Source organism: Tenrec ecaudatus, chromosome 10 (assembly GCF_050624435.1).
Source record: "Tenrec ecaudatus isolate mTenEca1 chromosome 10, mTenEca1.hap1, whole genome shotgun sequence".
NCBI classification, from domain to species: domain Eukaryota; kingdom Metazoa; phylum Chordata; class Mammalia; order Afrosoricida; family Tenrecidae; genus Tenrec; species Tenrec ecaudatus.
Window position 1 is genome coordinate 105,716,888 of NC_134539.1, and position 16,931 is coordinate 105,733,818.

General features: G+C 45.3%; 1 protein-coding gene across 1 annotated transcript in view; it reads right to left on the reverse strand.

Annotated features, from left to right (window-relative positions):
* NLRP1 (NLR family pyrin domain containing 1) overlaps positions 1 to 16,931 on the reverse strand; it is a 57,554-nt gene that overhangs the window by 23,405 nt on the left and 17,218 nt on the right. Inside the window, exon 6 of the mRNA XM_075559590.1 lies at positions 7 to 177. Within this exon, the coding sequence (XP_075415705.1) occupies positions 7 to 177 (171 nt within the window). The remainder of the gene's footprint in view (positions 1 to 6; positions 178 to 16,931) is intronic.

Consider the following 16,931-nt stretch of genomic DNA (forward strand, 5'->3'; position numbering starts at 1 on the left):
CCTCACCACAGGAGCTTGAGTTGGCAGCTGGGGTGCCGCAGTCCCTCGCAGAGCAGGTTCACCCCCAGTGTTCCCAGGTCATTCTGCTGCAGGTCCAGCTCCATCAGGCTGGGGCTGGCACTGAGCACAGAGGCCAGGTCCTGGCAGCAGCTGGACGTGAGGCCACAGCTGACCAGCCTGCAGGAGAGACATGCCTGTGTCCCCAGCCACTGTCCCGACAGCTTCCTACTATGTCTGGAGTCTGGTCTGCCTTTCTGGAAGGTCTGACCCCTTTGATTGTCTGGGGGTGACTTCGCAGGAAGATGAAGCCTTGCCTGGTTTGGAATAATGTGGGAGATTGTCATCTCCCTCTTGTGGCCGAGTTGCTCCTCGAAATGCTGATGGCCTCTCCTTCTCACTCTGTGTGACTCCCATGGATCTTGTCCACTCACCATACCAACCTGGGAGGATCACTGTCCCTCCGTTCCATGTGTCCACCTGAGTGCAAACCACATCCGTGGGTCTGGAGGACGTCAGCAAGACCCTCCAGATCCCCAGAATGACCCAGTATCTCGGGTGACAGAAACAAAGAAGTCAGTTTTCAAATCTCTCCTGATCGAAAGAATAATACCTGGGGTCTAAAAGGCTTGTCTTCAAATAAGCAGCCATCTAAGTGAGGCATCAGCTAGGTCCACATGGAAGAAATACACCAGTCTGTGTGATCTGAAGATTGTAATAATATAATCCAAATCTGAAGGAGGGAATGATAGCATAGCTTAAATGATGAGCACCTGGTTTGCAGAATGCCATGGACGACAGTGGAAGCCCATTCATTTGCAGGGTCCACACATGGATTAAACTTCTGGTGCATCCCCTCTGATTGACCTACTGAGTTATATGATATGTGACTCATATGCTAGTCAGACTGTTAAAAAATAAGTGAAAAAAATAGCCCACATTGGGTTTTAGGGGATGACTCATTCATTCATTCAACAGTTTTATTGGAATATAATTCAAATATCATATAACTTAATAGTTCACTCATATTAAGAAGACTTGTACAATCACCACCATAGTCAATTTTAGAACATTTTCTTCTTTCTGGCACTTATGGTTATTAGCTTCCCATTTCCGTCCAACCTTCCCTGCCATACTCCACGGAAATCATTAATGCGGTTACTGTCTCTTTAGATGGATCTATCCTGGATCTCACATACAGGAAAACATGCAAAAACAAACAAACAAAGACCCAACCACAATAACAAAGTACAACAGAGAAAAGCCTCAATAGAAAAGAAAGCAGAAAATATTAAAAACTGGAACTGGCGAGGACAAGATGAGGGGTTGCATTGTAACCTCACTGCATCTACCATCACCCACTCTCCAACCCTCTGAGAGCAAAGCGATTCACATCCTGGCTCTGTTCCAGAGGGTTTTTAATAGCCCATGTTCCAGAAGTTGTGCCCCCCAATTTTCTTCCAAGGAGGCTCTGGTGGGCTTGAACCTTTTCTATTAGCAACCCAGTGTGTTATCCATTTGCACTCCCCAGATACTCCATCAGGAGCCTTAGCAGCAGAGTGCTTATGGGTTGGGATACTAGCTGCAAGGTCAGCAGTTCAAAACCACCAGCCGCTCCGCCGGAGAAAGACAAGACTTTCTACTCCCGTGAGGAGTTCCAGTCTCGCCAACAGTTCTGCAGGGTCACTCCGAGTCAGAACTGGATCCATGGCGGGGAGCTGTTTCCTTTTTGTTGTTGTTGGAGTTATTCCATCTGACATATGAACAAATAAACATCCAAACCAAACCCAAGCTCAGTTGGTTGTTGTTGTCGGTTCTGACTCCTGGCAGCCCCACCTACTATGGAGTAAACATGATGAAATTCAACGAGTGATGAATGGCTCAGTTGCAGTCAGAGGCATGGGAAAGAGTGATCAAGTTTGACGAGGGGAAGGGATAATGGGGCTGGAGGAAAAGGTGTGCCTGGAATGCTGAGTTGCCCTCCAAGTGGGAGTGGTGGGAGGGGGGATTCCAGGATGCAGAGGGGATGCGAGTTGCAACCTGTATTTGGCAGACAGGCTGTATCGAGGACATGAAATTTGAAGGTAAAGCTGGAAGACACTGCTGACTGTTGTGTTTCCCCTCGTCCACTGACTGAGGGGGCCTGGGGGAGGGCGTGGGATGGTTAGGGTGGCCCGGGTGTGGACTGTGGCATCCTGGGCTGGGGCGTGGTGGTTGCTGGCCCTGCCCTGGATGGGCAGCACCACAGCACATGCAAGCCGCTCACCCATCCCTGTTCCAGGTACTTAGCACATTTTGGAAATATTCTTGGTGGGGAGAAGAGGACTGCCATATTCTTGGTGGGGAGAAGGGGACTCCCATGTGCTGTGGGTGGATCTGGTGAGCCCGTGAGAAGCAGAGACTGAGTGAGGAGAGTGGTGACACTGCGTGGTGAAGCTGGCCAAAGGAAGGGACAATGAGTTGGCGGAAAGGGAAGGCATGTAAGCCTTGAAGGATGAGTAGGACTCTCCAGGGCGGGGTGGAGGGAGAGTAGGACTCTCCAGATGGGAATGGGTCACCACCCACACTGAGGCATGACAGGAGGGGAAACCCGGCACCTACTGGGCAGCTGTGTATGCTGAGACAAGGCCCCTTGACACCTTTGAGGGTCTACACTCTTGCCCTGAAGTACCACCGTGCCTGAAGGAGTGCATCATTAAAATGCCCATAAACAAGACTGCGCGAGGGCTTTCTGTGTGGGGACACTATGGAGGCAGCATCGTTCCATCCTCCAGCCCTTTCTTACCTCTCCACTCAGGTTATGTTCTGGGCATCTCCTGGAGAACCCAACAGGCAGGGACACTCTCCATTGGAGGGTGGAGCTTTGAAATAACAGATGAGCGTCTGTGTAGGGTCATTTTGAGCAAAGCTCATGGCCCGGGCTGTGTGATCATGAGAGAGCTGAGCCCCCAACACACCGTAGGCTTTGGGCTTGTCACTTACTCTTCAGTGGAGGTGGACGCAGCCATGAATGCCAGGCCACACAAGGTGGGTGGAAGAATGCCAGGCCACACAAGGTTGGTGGGAACCACCGAGAGCTGTCACACGAAGACTGGGTGCCCGTGTAACAGTGAAACGATCCAGGTGGAACGTTGAAGTAATGGAAATCATGACTGACTGGCACTGGCAAGAAGGGAGGGTGTACTTTTGGATGATCAGCATACTTGCATATGATGTCAACGATATTCTTCCATGATTTGAGTATTCTTTTGGGTCATCTTTTTTTTTTTTTTTTGGAATGGATACAAATATGGATCTCTTCCAGTCAGAGGGTCAAATAGCTGTCTTCCAAATTTCCTGCATAGATGAGCGAGTGCTTCTAGTACCGCATCAACTTGGTGAAACATTTCCAGTTGGGATTCCATCAGCTCCTGGAGTCTTGCTTTTGGCTGATGCTTTCAGTGCAGCTCAGACTTCTTTCGGTGCCATTGATTCTTCCTTCTTGAAGTGGCTGCATGCTGATGAATTCTTCTTCGGTACAGTGATGCTGTGTATTCTTCACATCTTTTAATGTTGCTTCCTGTATCATTCAATGTTTTGCTCATAGTATCTTTCAATATTACAACCCAAGGCTTGAATTTTTTTCTTGAGTTCTTCAGTTTAAGATTTTCTGAGTTTGTTCTTCCTTTTTATTTTTCTGATTCTAGGTCTTTGCACATTTCAGTTTAATATTTGACTTTCCCTTCTTTTTTTTTTTTAGTTCAAGGACTGTTTGTTGGCCTTTAGGAGTGTTTTCCGGTTGAGTCTGATGGGGTGCCACACCCTGGCCCGACAGTCTATGACTCTGCCTTCTTGAGCTGCCCTTTGAAATTTTCTTTTCAGCTCTTTGACTTCATCATTTCTTCCAAGTGCACTACTCTACAATTGGGAACACATTTCAGTCTCTTCTGACATCCACACGGATCTATTCTTTCCCTCCTGCCTTTTGAATGACCTTTTGCTTTCTTCACGTATGGTGTTCTTGATGTCCTCCCATGGCTCATCAGGTCTTCTGTCCTTAGTAGTCAATGAGTCAAATCTGCTTTTGAGATGTTCTGAAAATTCAGGCAGGATGTACTCAAGGTTGTATTTTGTGCTGTATCTTGTGGACTTGTTTGAATTTTCTTCAGCTTTCATCTGCACTTACACACGAGCAGCGCATGGTCAGTTCTGCAGTCAGCCCCTGGCCTGGTTTTAGATGGGGATATTGAGCTTTCTCATTTTCTCTTCTCACAGATGTAGTCAATTTGATTTCTGTGTATTCTATCTGGAGAAATTCATGTGTATAGTCATCTTTTGTGTTGCTAAAGAAAGGTATTTGCTATGAACAAATCATCGGTCTTGCAAAATCCTATCATGTGATTTCTGGCTTTGTTTCTATCTCCAACGCAATATTTTCCAATGACTCCAACTTCCCCTTTGTTTCAAGCTTTTGCATTCCAATCACCAGTAATTATCAATGCATCTTAATTGCAAGTTTGATCAACTTCTGACTGCAGACATTGGTAGAATTCTTCAATTCCTTTAACACTAGTTTTTGTAGTTGGTGCATGCGTTTGAGTAAGAGTTGTCTTATATGGATTTCCTTGAATACAGACAGACATACTCCTATCCCAAGCAGCAGTGAACTTCAAGATGGAGCTTGATATGTCCTTTTTGGTGGATAGTGCAATGCCATTCCTCTTGATTGCTTCATTCCCAGCATAGAAAGCCCTACGATTTTCTCCTTCAAAGTGACCAATATCAGTCCACACTCGGCTCACCAGTGCCTAGAATGTCAATTTTTATGCATTCCACTTAATTTTGTACAATTTCTGGTTTTTTCTAGATTTATCCTTTGTACATTCCACGCTCCAGTTATTTATTGATCTTTGCAGCTCCTTGCTCTCATTTGGAGTTGTGAGCCATCAGCAAAAGAAGGTCCCAAAGGCTTTGCTCTTGTAGGTTTTACTCCATTCGTGTCACGTGGTCGACTCCACTTTGAGAAGGCCACTCTTCCTCAGTCATATTTTGAGTGCCATCATTTTATTGAAGGCTCTTACAGCTCTTATATCAATCCATACATCCATTGTGTCCTGCATATTTGTACATATGTTGCCATCATCATTTTCAAAACATTTTCTTTCTACTTGAGACCTTGGTATCAGCTCATTTTCCCCCTCCCTCTCCCCCCTCCCACCCTCATGAACCTTTGATAAGTTATAAACTATTATAACTCTCTCTACCCATGTTTCTGTTGTTCTTCCCCTTGGTGGGGGGTGGCTATACGTCAATCATTGTAGTCATTCTCCTGTTCTTCCCCCACCTCCCCCTGCCCTCATGGTATCGCTACTCCTATTATTTTTCCTGAAGGGTTTATCTGTCCTGGATTCTGTGTGTTGAGAGTTCTTATCTGTACCAGTGTGCATGCTCTGGTCTAGCTAGATTTGTAAGGTAGAACTGGGGTCATAATAAAGAGGGGAGGAAGCATGAAAGAACTACAGGAAGGTTGTGGAGGGAGGGGAAAAAAAGGAAGTGACACCAAGGGCTCAATAGAAAGTAAATGTCTAGAAAAGAATGATGGCAACATATGTACAGATATGCTTGATTTACAATTGATGTATGGATTATAATAAGAGTTGTAAGAGCCCCATCTGTAGGCAACTGGACATTCCCTTACGGAAGGGTCGTGAGGAGGAGATGAGCCAGTCAGGGTGCAGTGAGCAACAATGACACATACAACTTTCCTATAGCTCTTAAATGCTTCCCCCCACCCCCATTATGATCCCAATTCTACCTTACAAATCTGGCTAGACTACAGGATGTACACTGGTACAGATAGGAACTGCAAACACAGGGAATCCAGGACAGATGACTCCTTTAGGAACAGTGCTGAGAATGGAGATACTGGGAGGGTGGGGTGGAAAGGGGGAAACAAGGATCTACATGTGACCTCCTCCCTGGGGCTGGATAACAGAAAAGTGAGCGAATAGAGACATCAGAAAGTGTAAAATATGACAAAATAAAAACTTATAAATTATCAAGGGTTCATGAGGGAGGTGAGAGCTGGAGGGAGGGGGAAAATGAGGAGCTGATGCCAAGGGCTTAAATGAAGAGAAAATGTTTTGAGAATGAGTGCACAAATGTGCTTTATACAATTGATGTATATATGGATTATGATAAGAGTTATATGAGTCCCCAATAAAATGATTTAAAAAAAGGATCTACTTTAAAATACTTTCTTTTTAAAAATTTAAATCATTTTATTGGGGCTCATACAACTCTTATCACAATCCATACATACATCAATTGTGTAAAGCACACTTGTACATTCGTTGCCCTCATCATTCTCAAAATTCGCCTTCCGCTTGGGTTCCTGGAATCAGCTCATTTTCCTTTTTTCCCTCCCTCTCCCTGCCCGCTCCCCCATCCTTCATGAACCCTTAATAATTTATAAATTATTATTTTATCTTATCTCACACTGCCCGGTGTCTCCCTTCACCCACTTTCCTGTTGTCCATCCCCAAGAGAGGAGGTTATATGTAGATCCCCGAGATCGGTTCCCCCTTTCTACGCCCCCTTCCCTCCCGGTATTGTCACTCTCACCCTTGGTCCTGAGGGATTCATCTGTCCTAGATTCCCTGTACTTCCAGATCCCATCTGTACTGCTGTGCATCCTTGGGTCTAACCAGGTTTACAAGGTAGAATTGGGATCATGATAGTTGGAGGGGAGGAAGCGTTTAAGAACTAGAGGAAGGTTGTGAGTTTCATTATTGCTAACACTGAACTCTGAGTGTCTCATCTCCTCCCCACTACCCCTCTGCAAGGGATGTCCAGTTGTCTACAGATGGGCATTGGGTCTCCATCATGCGTTCCCCTCATTCACGATGATATGATTCCCCCCGCCCCGCCTTTGTTGCTTGAAACCTGGTCCCCTCGGCCCTTCATGATCACATATGTTGATGTGCTGCTTCCATGTAGGCTTTGTTGCTTCTGGGCTAAATGACCGCTTGTTTACTTTCAAGCCTTTAAGTCCCCAGACACTATATCTCTTGATAGCTGGCACCATCAGCCTTCTTCACCACACTTACTTATGCACACATTCGTCTTCAGCATTTATGTGGGGAAGGTGAACACACAGTGATGGTTTTTGTTCTTTGGTGTCTGCTGCCTGATCCCTTCAACACCTTGTGTTCACTTAGGCTTGTGTGCTTCTTCTTGTGGGCTTTGCTTCTGAGCTAGATGGCCACTTGTTTGTGTTCAAGCCTTTAAGACCCCCAGATGGTATATCTTTTGATAACTGGGCACCATCAGCTTTCTTCACCATATTTGTTTATGCACATGTCTGTCTTCAGCGATCATGTTGGGAAGGTGGGTATCATGAAATGACCGTTTAGCTGAGCAAGGTGCTCTTGTATTGAGGGAATGTGCGAGGAGGCCCAATGTCCACCTGCTACCCTACTGTGGGAGGAGGTCAGATGCTTACAGACATCTTCCCTGAAGGCAATCCCACACCACAGACTGCTGTCTCCCCACACCACAGGGGTGGGCCTGCTCCCTGCTGCTGGAGACAATGGATTACTTCTCCCTGAAACTTGAAACCATTAGCTTGGTTCCTGTAGGTGGAGTTCACACCCTACAGATAATGATCTCTATCAGTTGAGCCAGGGAACAAGCACACCGGCTCTGTGACATCCAAAGTTAGGTTGCCATCCTGTATCTAGGATCCGCCCATCTTGCCACAGGTATACCCCCAATCCCTCCACTTCCTACTGCGTGGATACCCCTAGATCACCCCCTCCCATTAATGAATTACCTATAGCGTAACCCCTTCCTGTGACGTATGTCTTCACCTGTAATTAAGGGGCTTGCACGTCCCCAGAGAATATAGAAGTCTTGGTTAGCATTAAAGATTCTCTTTCTCCACGTGGACCACCAAGCGGGGCTGAGGGGAGCATGCTACCATGAATTGTGTCTGACTCCATTTATTTCAATATTTCTCTTCTATCTCTCATTCTCTCTAACTTTACTATAATCTTTACTTATCGCTGTACAATTGTGCCTACCAGACCCATAATGATGTGCTAGGGGCTGGCTTCCCCTGACACCCTACTACTAAACTTATAAATATATGCACATAGGTCTATTGCCCCCATAATCATAAATATATTTACATATGTACATGTCCGTATTTAGGCTTCTCTGTATGCCCTTTGCCTCCTACTCCTTTCCTCTATTTCCTTTCGCTTTCCTCCTGTCCCACTACCATGTGCAGGCTTCATTCTGGTTTCAGTAATTCCTCTCAGTTACCTTGCCCTTGGTCACTCCCTACCAGTCCTCCCATCCCCTCCCTCCACTGGTTTTGAACCACTCGTTGTTCCCTTGTCCCTGGGTTGGCCAACACCTGCTCCCATTCCCTTCCCCAACTTCCCATAATCTCATGTCCCTTGGGGACTGTTGGTCCCGTTATTTTCTTCTCACATTGTTTGTCCAGCCTATCTTATCTAGGTGGACCTGCAGATATAGTAATATGTGCATACAAATGCAGATGGCTTTGATAGCACCAAAGTGGCACTAAGAACATGGCGATGATGGCAGTAACGCCGACAAGCTAACAAACAAAATAAAATACTTTCATGTAAAATGTGCTTGATACAACTGATGTATGGATTGTTATAAGAGCTGTAAGAGGCCCCAATAAAATGACTTATTAAAACAAAGAGTTGTAAGAGCCCCCAGTAAAATGATCTTAAAAAAAGGGGGGGGGGAAATTGGGGAGGGAGGGGGAAAAGTGAGGAGCTGATGCCAGGGGCTTACGTGGAGAGCAAATGTTTTGAGAATGATGAGGGTAATGAATGTACAAATGTGTTTTACACATTTGATGTATGTATGGATTGTGATAAGAGTTGTATGAGTCCCCAATAAAATGATTTAAAAAAAAAGAACTAGAGGAATGTTGCATGTTTCATTGGTGTTATACTGCACCCTGGCTGGTTTGTCCCTTCCTTGTGACACTTCTGTGAGGGGATGTCCAATTGTCTACAGATGGCCTTTGGGTCTCTCTTCTGCCCCCCCTCATTCAAATCAAAATGGTTGTTTGTTTTGGATGTTCTGTTACCCGATACTGTTGACAGTTCATGATCCCACAGGCTAGTGTACTTTCTCCATGTGGGCTTTGTTGCTTCCCAGATAAATGGCCACTTGTTTATCTTCAAGGCTTTAAGATCCCAGATGCTATATCTTTTAATAGTCAGGCACCATCAGCTTTCTTCACCACATTTATGTATGCACCTATTTCGTCTTCAGTGATCTTGTTGGGAAGGTGAGCATCAAAGAATGCCAGGTTACTAAAACAAAGTGTTCTTGACTTGAGGGAGGACTTGAGGAGAGTCCCAATATCCGTCTGCTACCTCAATACGTAACATATAATTATGTGTACATAGCTCTATGATCCTGTTGTTATATAGAAATATGTTTACATACGTATGTGATTGTATTTCAGGAATCTCTCTCAGCTCCATTGTCCTTGATCAAGCCCAGCAGGCATGCTACGCCTTCCTCACTATCGATTTTAGATCACATGTTGTCCCTTGTCCCTGGGTTTGTTGTCTCCCCCACTTCTTTCCCCCAACTCCCCCTCTCCCTTGTTCCCCTGGAACCATCAGTTCTGTTGTTTTCTCCTCTAGATTGTTTATCCTGCCTATCTTATATAGATAGATAGACATATTTTAAAAAAGCCTATAAATATGTCCAGGTCTGTCTGTTGACCTTTATGAATGTTTTCCGATCGAGTCTGATAAGGTACCAAGCCCTGCCATTGAAATCTATTTTTGGACTTCCTCAGAGATTCCACTGCTTTGCTCCCCTTGCTGTTCTGTTGCAGTCCCTTCGTGTTTTGCACCGGTGTGTGTATGGGGGGGTGAGGTTGGGGCATTCAGACCAGGCACAATGTGCACACTGTGTCTCCAATGCTGTCCCCCATAGTGCTCTGGTTCAGTGATGGGATGCCGTATCTTGTGGTCGGGCTGCCCTATGGTCCTCTCTGTGCATTGGCTGCTTTGAGCAGGAATCTCTTCCTCAGACCTTATTGGGCCAGCATGCGGTTCTCTCTGCCTCTCTCTCTTTCCCTCTTAGTGTGCTCCTGTGTGCTCTGAGTAGACCTGCCTCTCTCCTTGTGCTGTATCTTCAGTCCTGTCCTCCTTAGTGCATTCTTCTGGGGTGGGGGTGGGGGGCGTCCACATAGCTGGGATTGGGGCCAGCCACACAGATCTCTCAGTTAGCTTGCTGCTTCATGCAAGGGGCTCATTTTCTATCACTGTCTCTTTTCATGAAGTTTGCAGTATCTGACAGCATTTCAATTCTATTCATAAGGCTTTCCATGACTAATTCCTCAGAAATGGACGGCCCATTCCTTCTTTGTTGTCTGCTCTCGACCATGGACCGGCAGAAAGATGAACAAGTCTGTCTTGCAGGAAGCACAGCCAGACTCGACTGATAAAAGAGGATGGCGAGACGTCGTCTTGTGTATTTTGGACATGTTAATAGGAGAGAACAGTCCCTGGAGAAGGACATCATACTTGGTAGAGGATCAGCATAAAGGGGAAAATCTCCAATGAGATAGCTGGACTGCAGGGGCTCCAACAATGCTCTCAGACGCACCTGCTCTAGTGAGGATGGCTCAGACCCAACACTATTTCAATCTGTCATCCGTGGGCTTGCTCTAGCTGGAAAATGACTCCTTGTACCCACCACCACCACCACCATCACTGCCACGAACAATAATAACCCATCCCGAGGAAGCCCTGGGTAGGACAAACGGCTATTGAATTAGGCCAATAACGGAAAGATTGGAGGTTCAAGTCCACCCAGGGGCACCTCAGAAAAATGGCCCAGCAAGCTACTTCTGGAAAACTTTACAGAGTACTGTTCCACTCTGGCACACACAGGGCCAGGATGAGCCAGTGGTCAGCAAGTGGGTTTTGGTTGTGCCAGTCTGGAATCCAGGGTTAGCGCTGTCAACATCATGTCCAGGACTTGAGTTTTAGTACGCTCGTCCTTTGGTTCGATCTCCCTGGACAACTTCGGCACCCTTGCTCCCAACCCTGGGTTGCAGCTCATGGTCAAAGAAAGTCAGGGGCACACTGACGGATGTCAGCCCAGCTAAGGCTGTGTCCCTGCCCGGACACAGCCCATGGTTGAGGACTTTCTTCTTAGCACAGCCTACACCAGCCCTGGCTGATGGGCTCCACCAGCCTAGCTAGTCTGGTTTCCTGACGGAAATCACTTAACGTGTTTCTACCTCCAGGCTCCAGGTCCGGATGAACAGATATGCCTCGAATGTCCTTTATGCATCCACGAATAACTCACTCACTCAATAAGCTGTAACAAGTCCTCTTCCCTCTCCTCAAAACCCTAACTCTGTTTCATCACTAGCTTTGGTGGTTGGTGCATACATTTGAATGATAGTTGTAGTCATCAGATTTCCTTGTTTGCTAATAGATATAATTCCTATCACGGGCACCGTTGTACTTCAAGATAGATCTTGAAAGGTCCTTTTTGGTGATGAATGCAACACCATTCCTCCTGATTGTGTCGTTGTCAGCAGAGTAAACCATATGACCATAGCCTCCGCTGAGGACTGTCAGCAGAGGACTACACTGAGGAGCCTGAGGTCATCTGACCAGGGATGGAGGGGCAGTCTAGTGAGGGATTCAGGCTCCAGAGCCAAGCATGCATGGGTTCAAATCTTGCCACTGCCATGAACTAGCTGATGACGGGGGCAATTTTCTTTATCTTCAAGTTCTAACGGACTCATCCCTAACACCGATGAAGCATGCCGATTGCACAAACTTGTTGGGAGGATCAAAGCAGATGGCGTATGCTAAGTAGTTAGGACAGTGTCTGGTGCATGCTTAATGCCTATGCTGTGGGAAGGTAGCCTTCAACTTGCTTCAGACTTCTCACCCTCAGATGCCTGTGTTTCAGATGCAGGTCTTTCTTTCTCCGTTGTCTCAGAGGTCACAGTCTTTGACTCCATGTCCTCACAGCTCTCCTCCTGCCTTGCTTCCTTCTGGCACCCCCTCTTTCAGATCCCCAGTCTCTCCTGGACCAGTTCCGTCTCCGATTCCCCAGAATTCGGGATTCTTATCTTGATTCAACATGTTTCTTACTGAGCCAGGGAAACCCAACCATGAGTTAGAACTTTGCCTGACAAGGGTTCATGTTTTCTTGTGTCTGAGTGGTAATGCTTTGAGATCTTCCATGGGGCCTGAATCTTCTAATGAGGGGAAAATTCTGAAGTTCCCGATTCAGGATTGGGCAATGTGGGAAAATTGTGTATTTCATTACTCCAGGAAGTTAGCTTTCGTCAGCTCCTGGCTTCCCTGACATAGAGGTGATATCAGCGCTGATCTTCCATCACATCCCTCTGACTAATCCCAACCTCTGCCATTCTCCTTGCTGCCCTGGGCCTGAATGACAGGGGAGGTGGCTGCCACCATGAGTCACCACCACTTCCTCACATTGGCTCACAATGCGGGTGGGTAAAAATCTCCTGCCCTGCTACAGGCATAGTAAGCTTTTACCTTCCTCACACCTCTAATATGCTAAATTCCATGCTCCACAGAGAAAAAGAACCTGCCCAAGATGGAAACTCTTAAGGTTTCCACTGTCAGTCTTCTCCATATCCTCGTCTCTTCTTTTATAGCTGAAACAGTACCCTTTCCCCAAAGGTCAGTCTTTCACAACAATTTCTAATCCTATCCTTTCCCGCTGAACAAAGGGAGATGTGGTAGTTATGTAATCTGTTGTCAACTTGAGACTATTAAGAGCAAAGGGGTGGAGTTTAGCCTGTAATCAAATTGAAGCTTGATGACCTCATTTGAAGGAGGTAAATAGCTCCCTGGAGGTGGGACACACTCACTCTCCCTACCTGACATTCCTGTCGACAAGGCACCTGGAGCTAAGCTGAGAGAGCCAGTGCCCTGGACCTGGCACAACCACGTGGAGACCCACACCAGAGCTGAGATGCTTGTAACACCACTGGAAACACTCCACTTTCCATCCACTGGCCTGTGACCTTCCTGCATTCAGCATCATTGCATGTGTTGCGTGGTTCTGAAGGGAAAATTATAAACTGGTACTGGACATATGGGCTAATATCGGACTTATGGACTTGATCTGGAGTGGGCTGGGATGTTTTCTTAATACACAATTACTCTTTTAAATAAAGCTCTTTCTGATACACATATATGAGGGTCAATGAATGTATTTCTCTAGTAAGCCCAGACTAACACATTATGGGATCAGGAGTGGGTACTAGAGAAACAAATCATAAAGATGGAGAGTGGATGCTTGTTGGATCCCACTCCTGGTACCATAATGTGCTAGTTCAGGTAGACTAGAGAAACAAATCCAGGGAGACTCACATGTGTCTATCAATTTCTCCCCTTTCTTGTTGCTTTCGTCATTGTATCTCCATTGAGGTTCAAACTCATTTCTCTTAAATGCAAGCAAGTAAGCGCGCACGCGCGCGCGCGCACACACACACACACACACACACACCACATGTCCTATGCAACTCCTATCCCATTTTTCTTTAGTGCTTTCCTCTTTTTCAATTCCAGTCTTTGGCATTGTTGTTTGGATTTGTGGTGTCTGTCTCTCAACCTCCCGTTTACTCTCTGTCACCACTCATGGGTCAGTTTGTCGTACTGTAGTGGCTCGCAAGTTGCTGTGATGCTGGAAATGATGCCACTGGTATTTCAAATAGCAGCAGTGTCCCCCATGGTAGACAGGTGATGGTGGCAAGATTTCTCATGTTCTTTGGTCACGTTATCATGAGGGGCCAGTCCCTGGAGAAGGACATCATGCTTGGTAAAGTAGAGGGTCAGCAAACAAGAGGAATATTCCCCAACTAGACGGGCCGACACAGTACTGCGATCATGGGCTCACCCAGCGGTGACTACGAGAGGCTGGTGGCTAGGATGGGAAGTTTTCTTCTTGTTTGTACGTGAGGTCACCATGAGAAGTGATGGAACAGCATCTAACAGCAATACTGCATTTCTTGAGACTGGTTTTATGAGGCAGGCTTAACTTTTCTAAAACCTTTATTATATTAAAATCTATATTATATCTGTTAAAGATTTCCACTTAAAGGAATTTCAAATTAATATGCCCCAGATTACTCTTATGTTAATTCTTGCCCCTCAAACATTCTACTTCCAGGATTCCTCATCTCAGTAAAAGCACCATTAAAAATAAACTCACTGCCATCGATGATGGCATAGTAATGAGTTTGGCTGCAATCCACAGGGTCGGCAGTTCAAAACCACCAGGTGCTCTGTGAAAGAAAGATGGGGCCTTCCACTCCTGTGAAGAATTACAGTCTCAGAAACTCGCAGGGGTAGTTCTACCCCGTCCAATAGGGTCACTACGAAGATACCAGTATCTCATGAGTTCTTCTGGCCAGAAATCCAAGATCATCCTTGGCATCTTTCTCTCTTTGTTTCTAAATCCTGTCCCCCACGAAAACTGGTTGGTTTTACTTTCTCAGGCTCTCTGGAACCCATCTGCTTTCCATCTGTATTGCCAGCTACTAAGCTATCACCATTTCTTCAGGAACTACAGTTTTCCTTATCTAAGCTATCATCATCTCTCATGGATGGAGTTGTTGCAACACAAGTATGTGTTGAAAATTCTAACCCCTAATGAGTTGACTGCCTTGGGGAAGCCCCTGGACCAATATTGTAAGCTCCTTTGCCTAATGTAATGTACGTGTCCTAATAATGACCCCCCAGCCCCCTTAGGGAGCCCCAAGCGTAACTAGGATGAATTGATCTGCTGCCAACCATATTTTTGCGACAGTTTTCTTTGACATATCCTTTTTAAAGGTCTGTACCTCAGCAAGCTGTTGGACCCCATTATGACCCCATGCTAATGGTCTCCTTCATTTGGATGATATGTTTCAGTAGTCATCTTTGTCCTGTTTAAGACTTACTAAATACTCTCTTAAGAAAAAAACAACAACAAAAAATCCCAAGAAGCACACCAGCTTGTGTGATCCAAGGATTGTAAATAATAAATCCAACTCCAATTGAGGGAATGGTATCAGAGCTTAAATTGTAAACACCTGGTGTGCAGAAGGCTGTGGGAGACAACAGAAGCCCCGAATCCATTTCCAGGGTCCCCACATGGATTAAGCCTCTGGTGAATTCCTTATGACCATAGATGAGGGGTGTGACTAGTCTTGCTATCATGCAGGATGTGTTGGAAAATGGATTATTGCAGCTACAGCTAGGTTAAAATCTAACACCTGATCGTTTGAGCTCCTTTTTGATCCATTTTAAATTTGTTCTAGCCCTGTGATCATGAGGTGTTGATTTGATCAGGTATCAGGCATCAGAATGTCCAAAACAAACAACCATTTCCATGGGAACGAGGAGGCTCAGACGGAGACCCAAAGCCTATCTGTAGACAGTTGGACATCCCCTCACAGAAGGGTCACAAGTAAGGGATGAGCCAGCCAGGGTGCAGCATAGAACCAACAAAACACACAACATTCCTCTAGTTCTTTAATGCTTCCTCTCCCCCACTATTATGACCCCAGGTCTACCTAACAAATCTGGCTAAACCAGAGCATATACACTGGTACAGATAAGAGCTTTCAACACACAGAATTCAAGACAGATAAACCCCTCAGGACCAATAATGATACCATGAGGGTAGAGGAAGTGTTGGAGATAAGGGGGAGAAAGGAGGCGCATGCACAATGATTGTTGTACAACTCCTCCCATCTCCCCCAGAGGCACGAAAAACAGAAATGTGGGGGAAGGGAGACAGCAGAAGGTGTAAAATATCAAAATAAAAATAATTTATAAATTATCAAGTGTTCATCAGGGTGGGAGGATGGGAGAGGGAGGGGAAAAAAGAGAAGCTGATACCAAGGGCTCAAGTAGAAAGAAAATGTTTTGAAAATGATGATGGCAACCTATGTACAAATGTGCTCGATACAATTGATGTATGGCTCATTATAAGAGCTGCAAGAGCCCTTAATAAAATTATTAAAAATAATAAAGTATGAAAAGCATAAATTAAAAAAAATCTGTTCTAGCTTTTAATATTTTCTGTTTTCTTTTCGATTGAAGTTTTTTTTTTATCTGTTTTACTTGATTATTGTTCCTGGCTTTTAAAAAATATTTTCTGAAGAGGAGCTGATACCAAAGGCTCAATAGAAAGTAAGTGTCTAGAAAATAATGATGGCAACGTATTTACAAATATGCTTGATACAATTGATGTATGGATTTTAATAAGAGTTGTAAGAGCCCCCAATAAAATACTCTTTAAAGAAAATTGGTTAAAAGGTAATATGTCTTTTAAAATACTAATTTGAATACATAATCTTTAATCAAAGATTACGTGTGTCCTAGAAATGTCTCTCTTATGAATTGAGGACAATAAAGATGCTAAATTGAAAAAAAAAAGTTCTGTATATGAAGTCCAGGCTAGGTAAAACTATAGAGACAGTAAGTGGATCAATGGTTCCCCGGGGGTAAGGCAGAGGAGATTGGGGGAAATGGGGAGCGAATAATGATGAATACAAGCCCAAAGGAAGCGTCCTAAAATTGATTGTGGCGAAGACTGTACAGCTCTTCCAGATATGACTGAATCACTGGATTGTATGAGATGTGAATTATATGGCAATAAAACGGTTGGACAAAAACAAAAGTAAAAAACATCCTAACTCCTATAGAATCCTGCTTGGGACAGGGCTGCTGTGTCAGCTAGAGAGATCCTGTCAGTGTTGGGTGTGGTACAGGTTTAAGCCGCTCCGCAGGACACTGAGATCTAAACCGAGCAGATTATGCAGAGAAGCAGACACAAACGGAGGGAAAGGCACCTGAAGATCACCCAGGGACCAAGACACAGAAGCTGAAAAG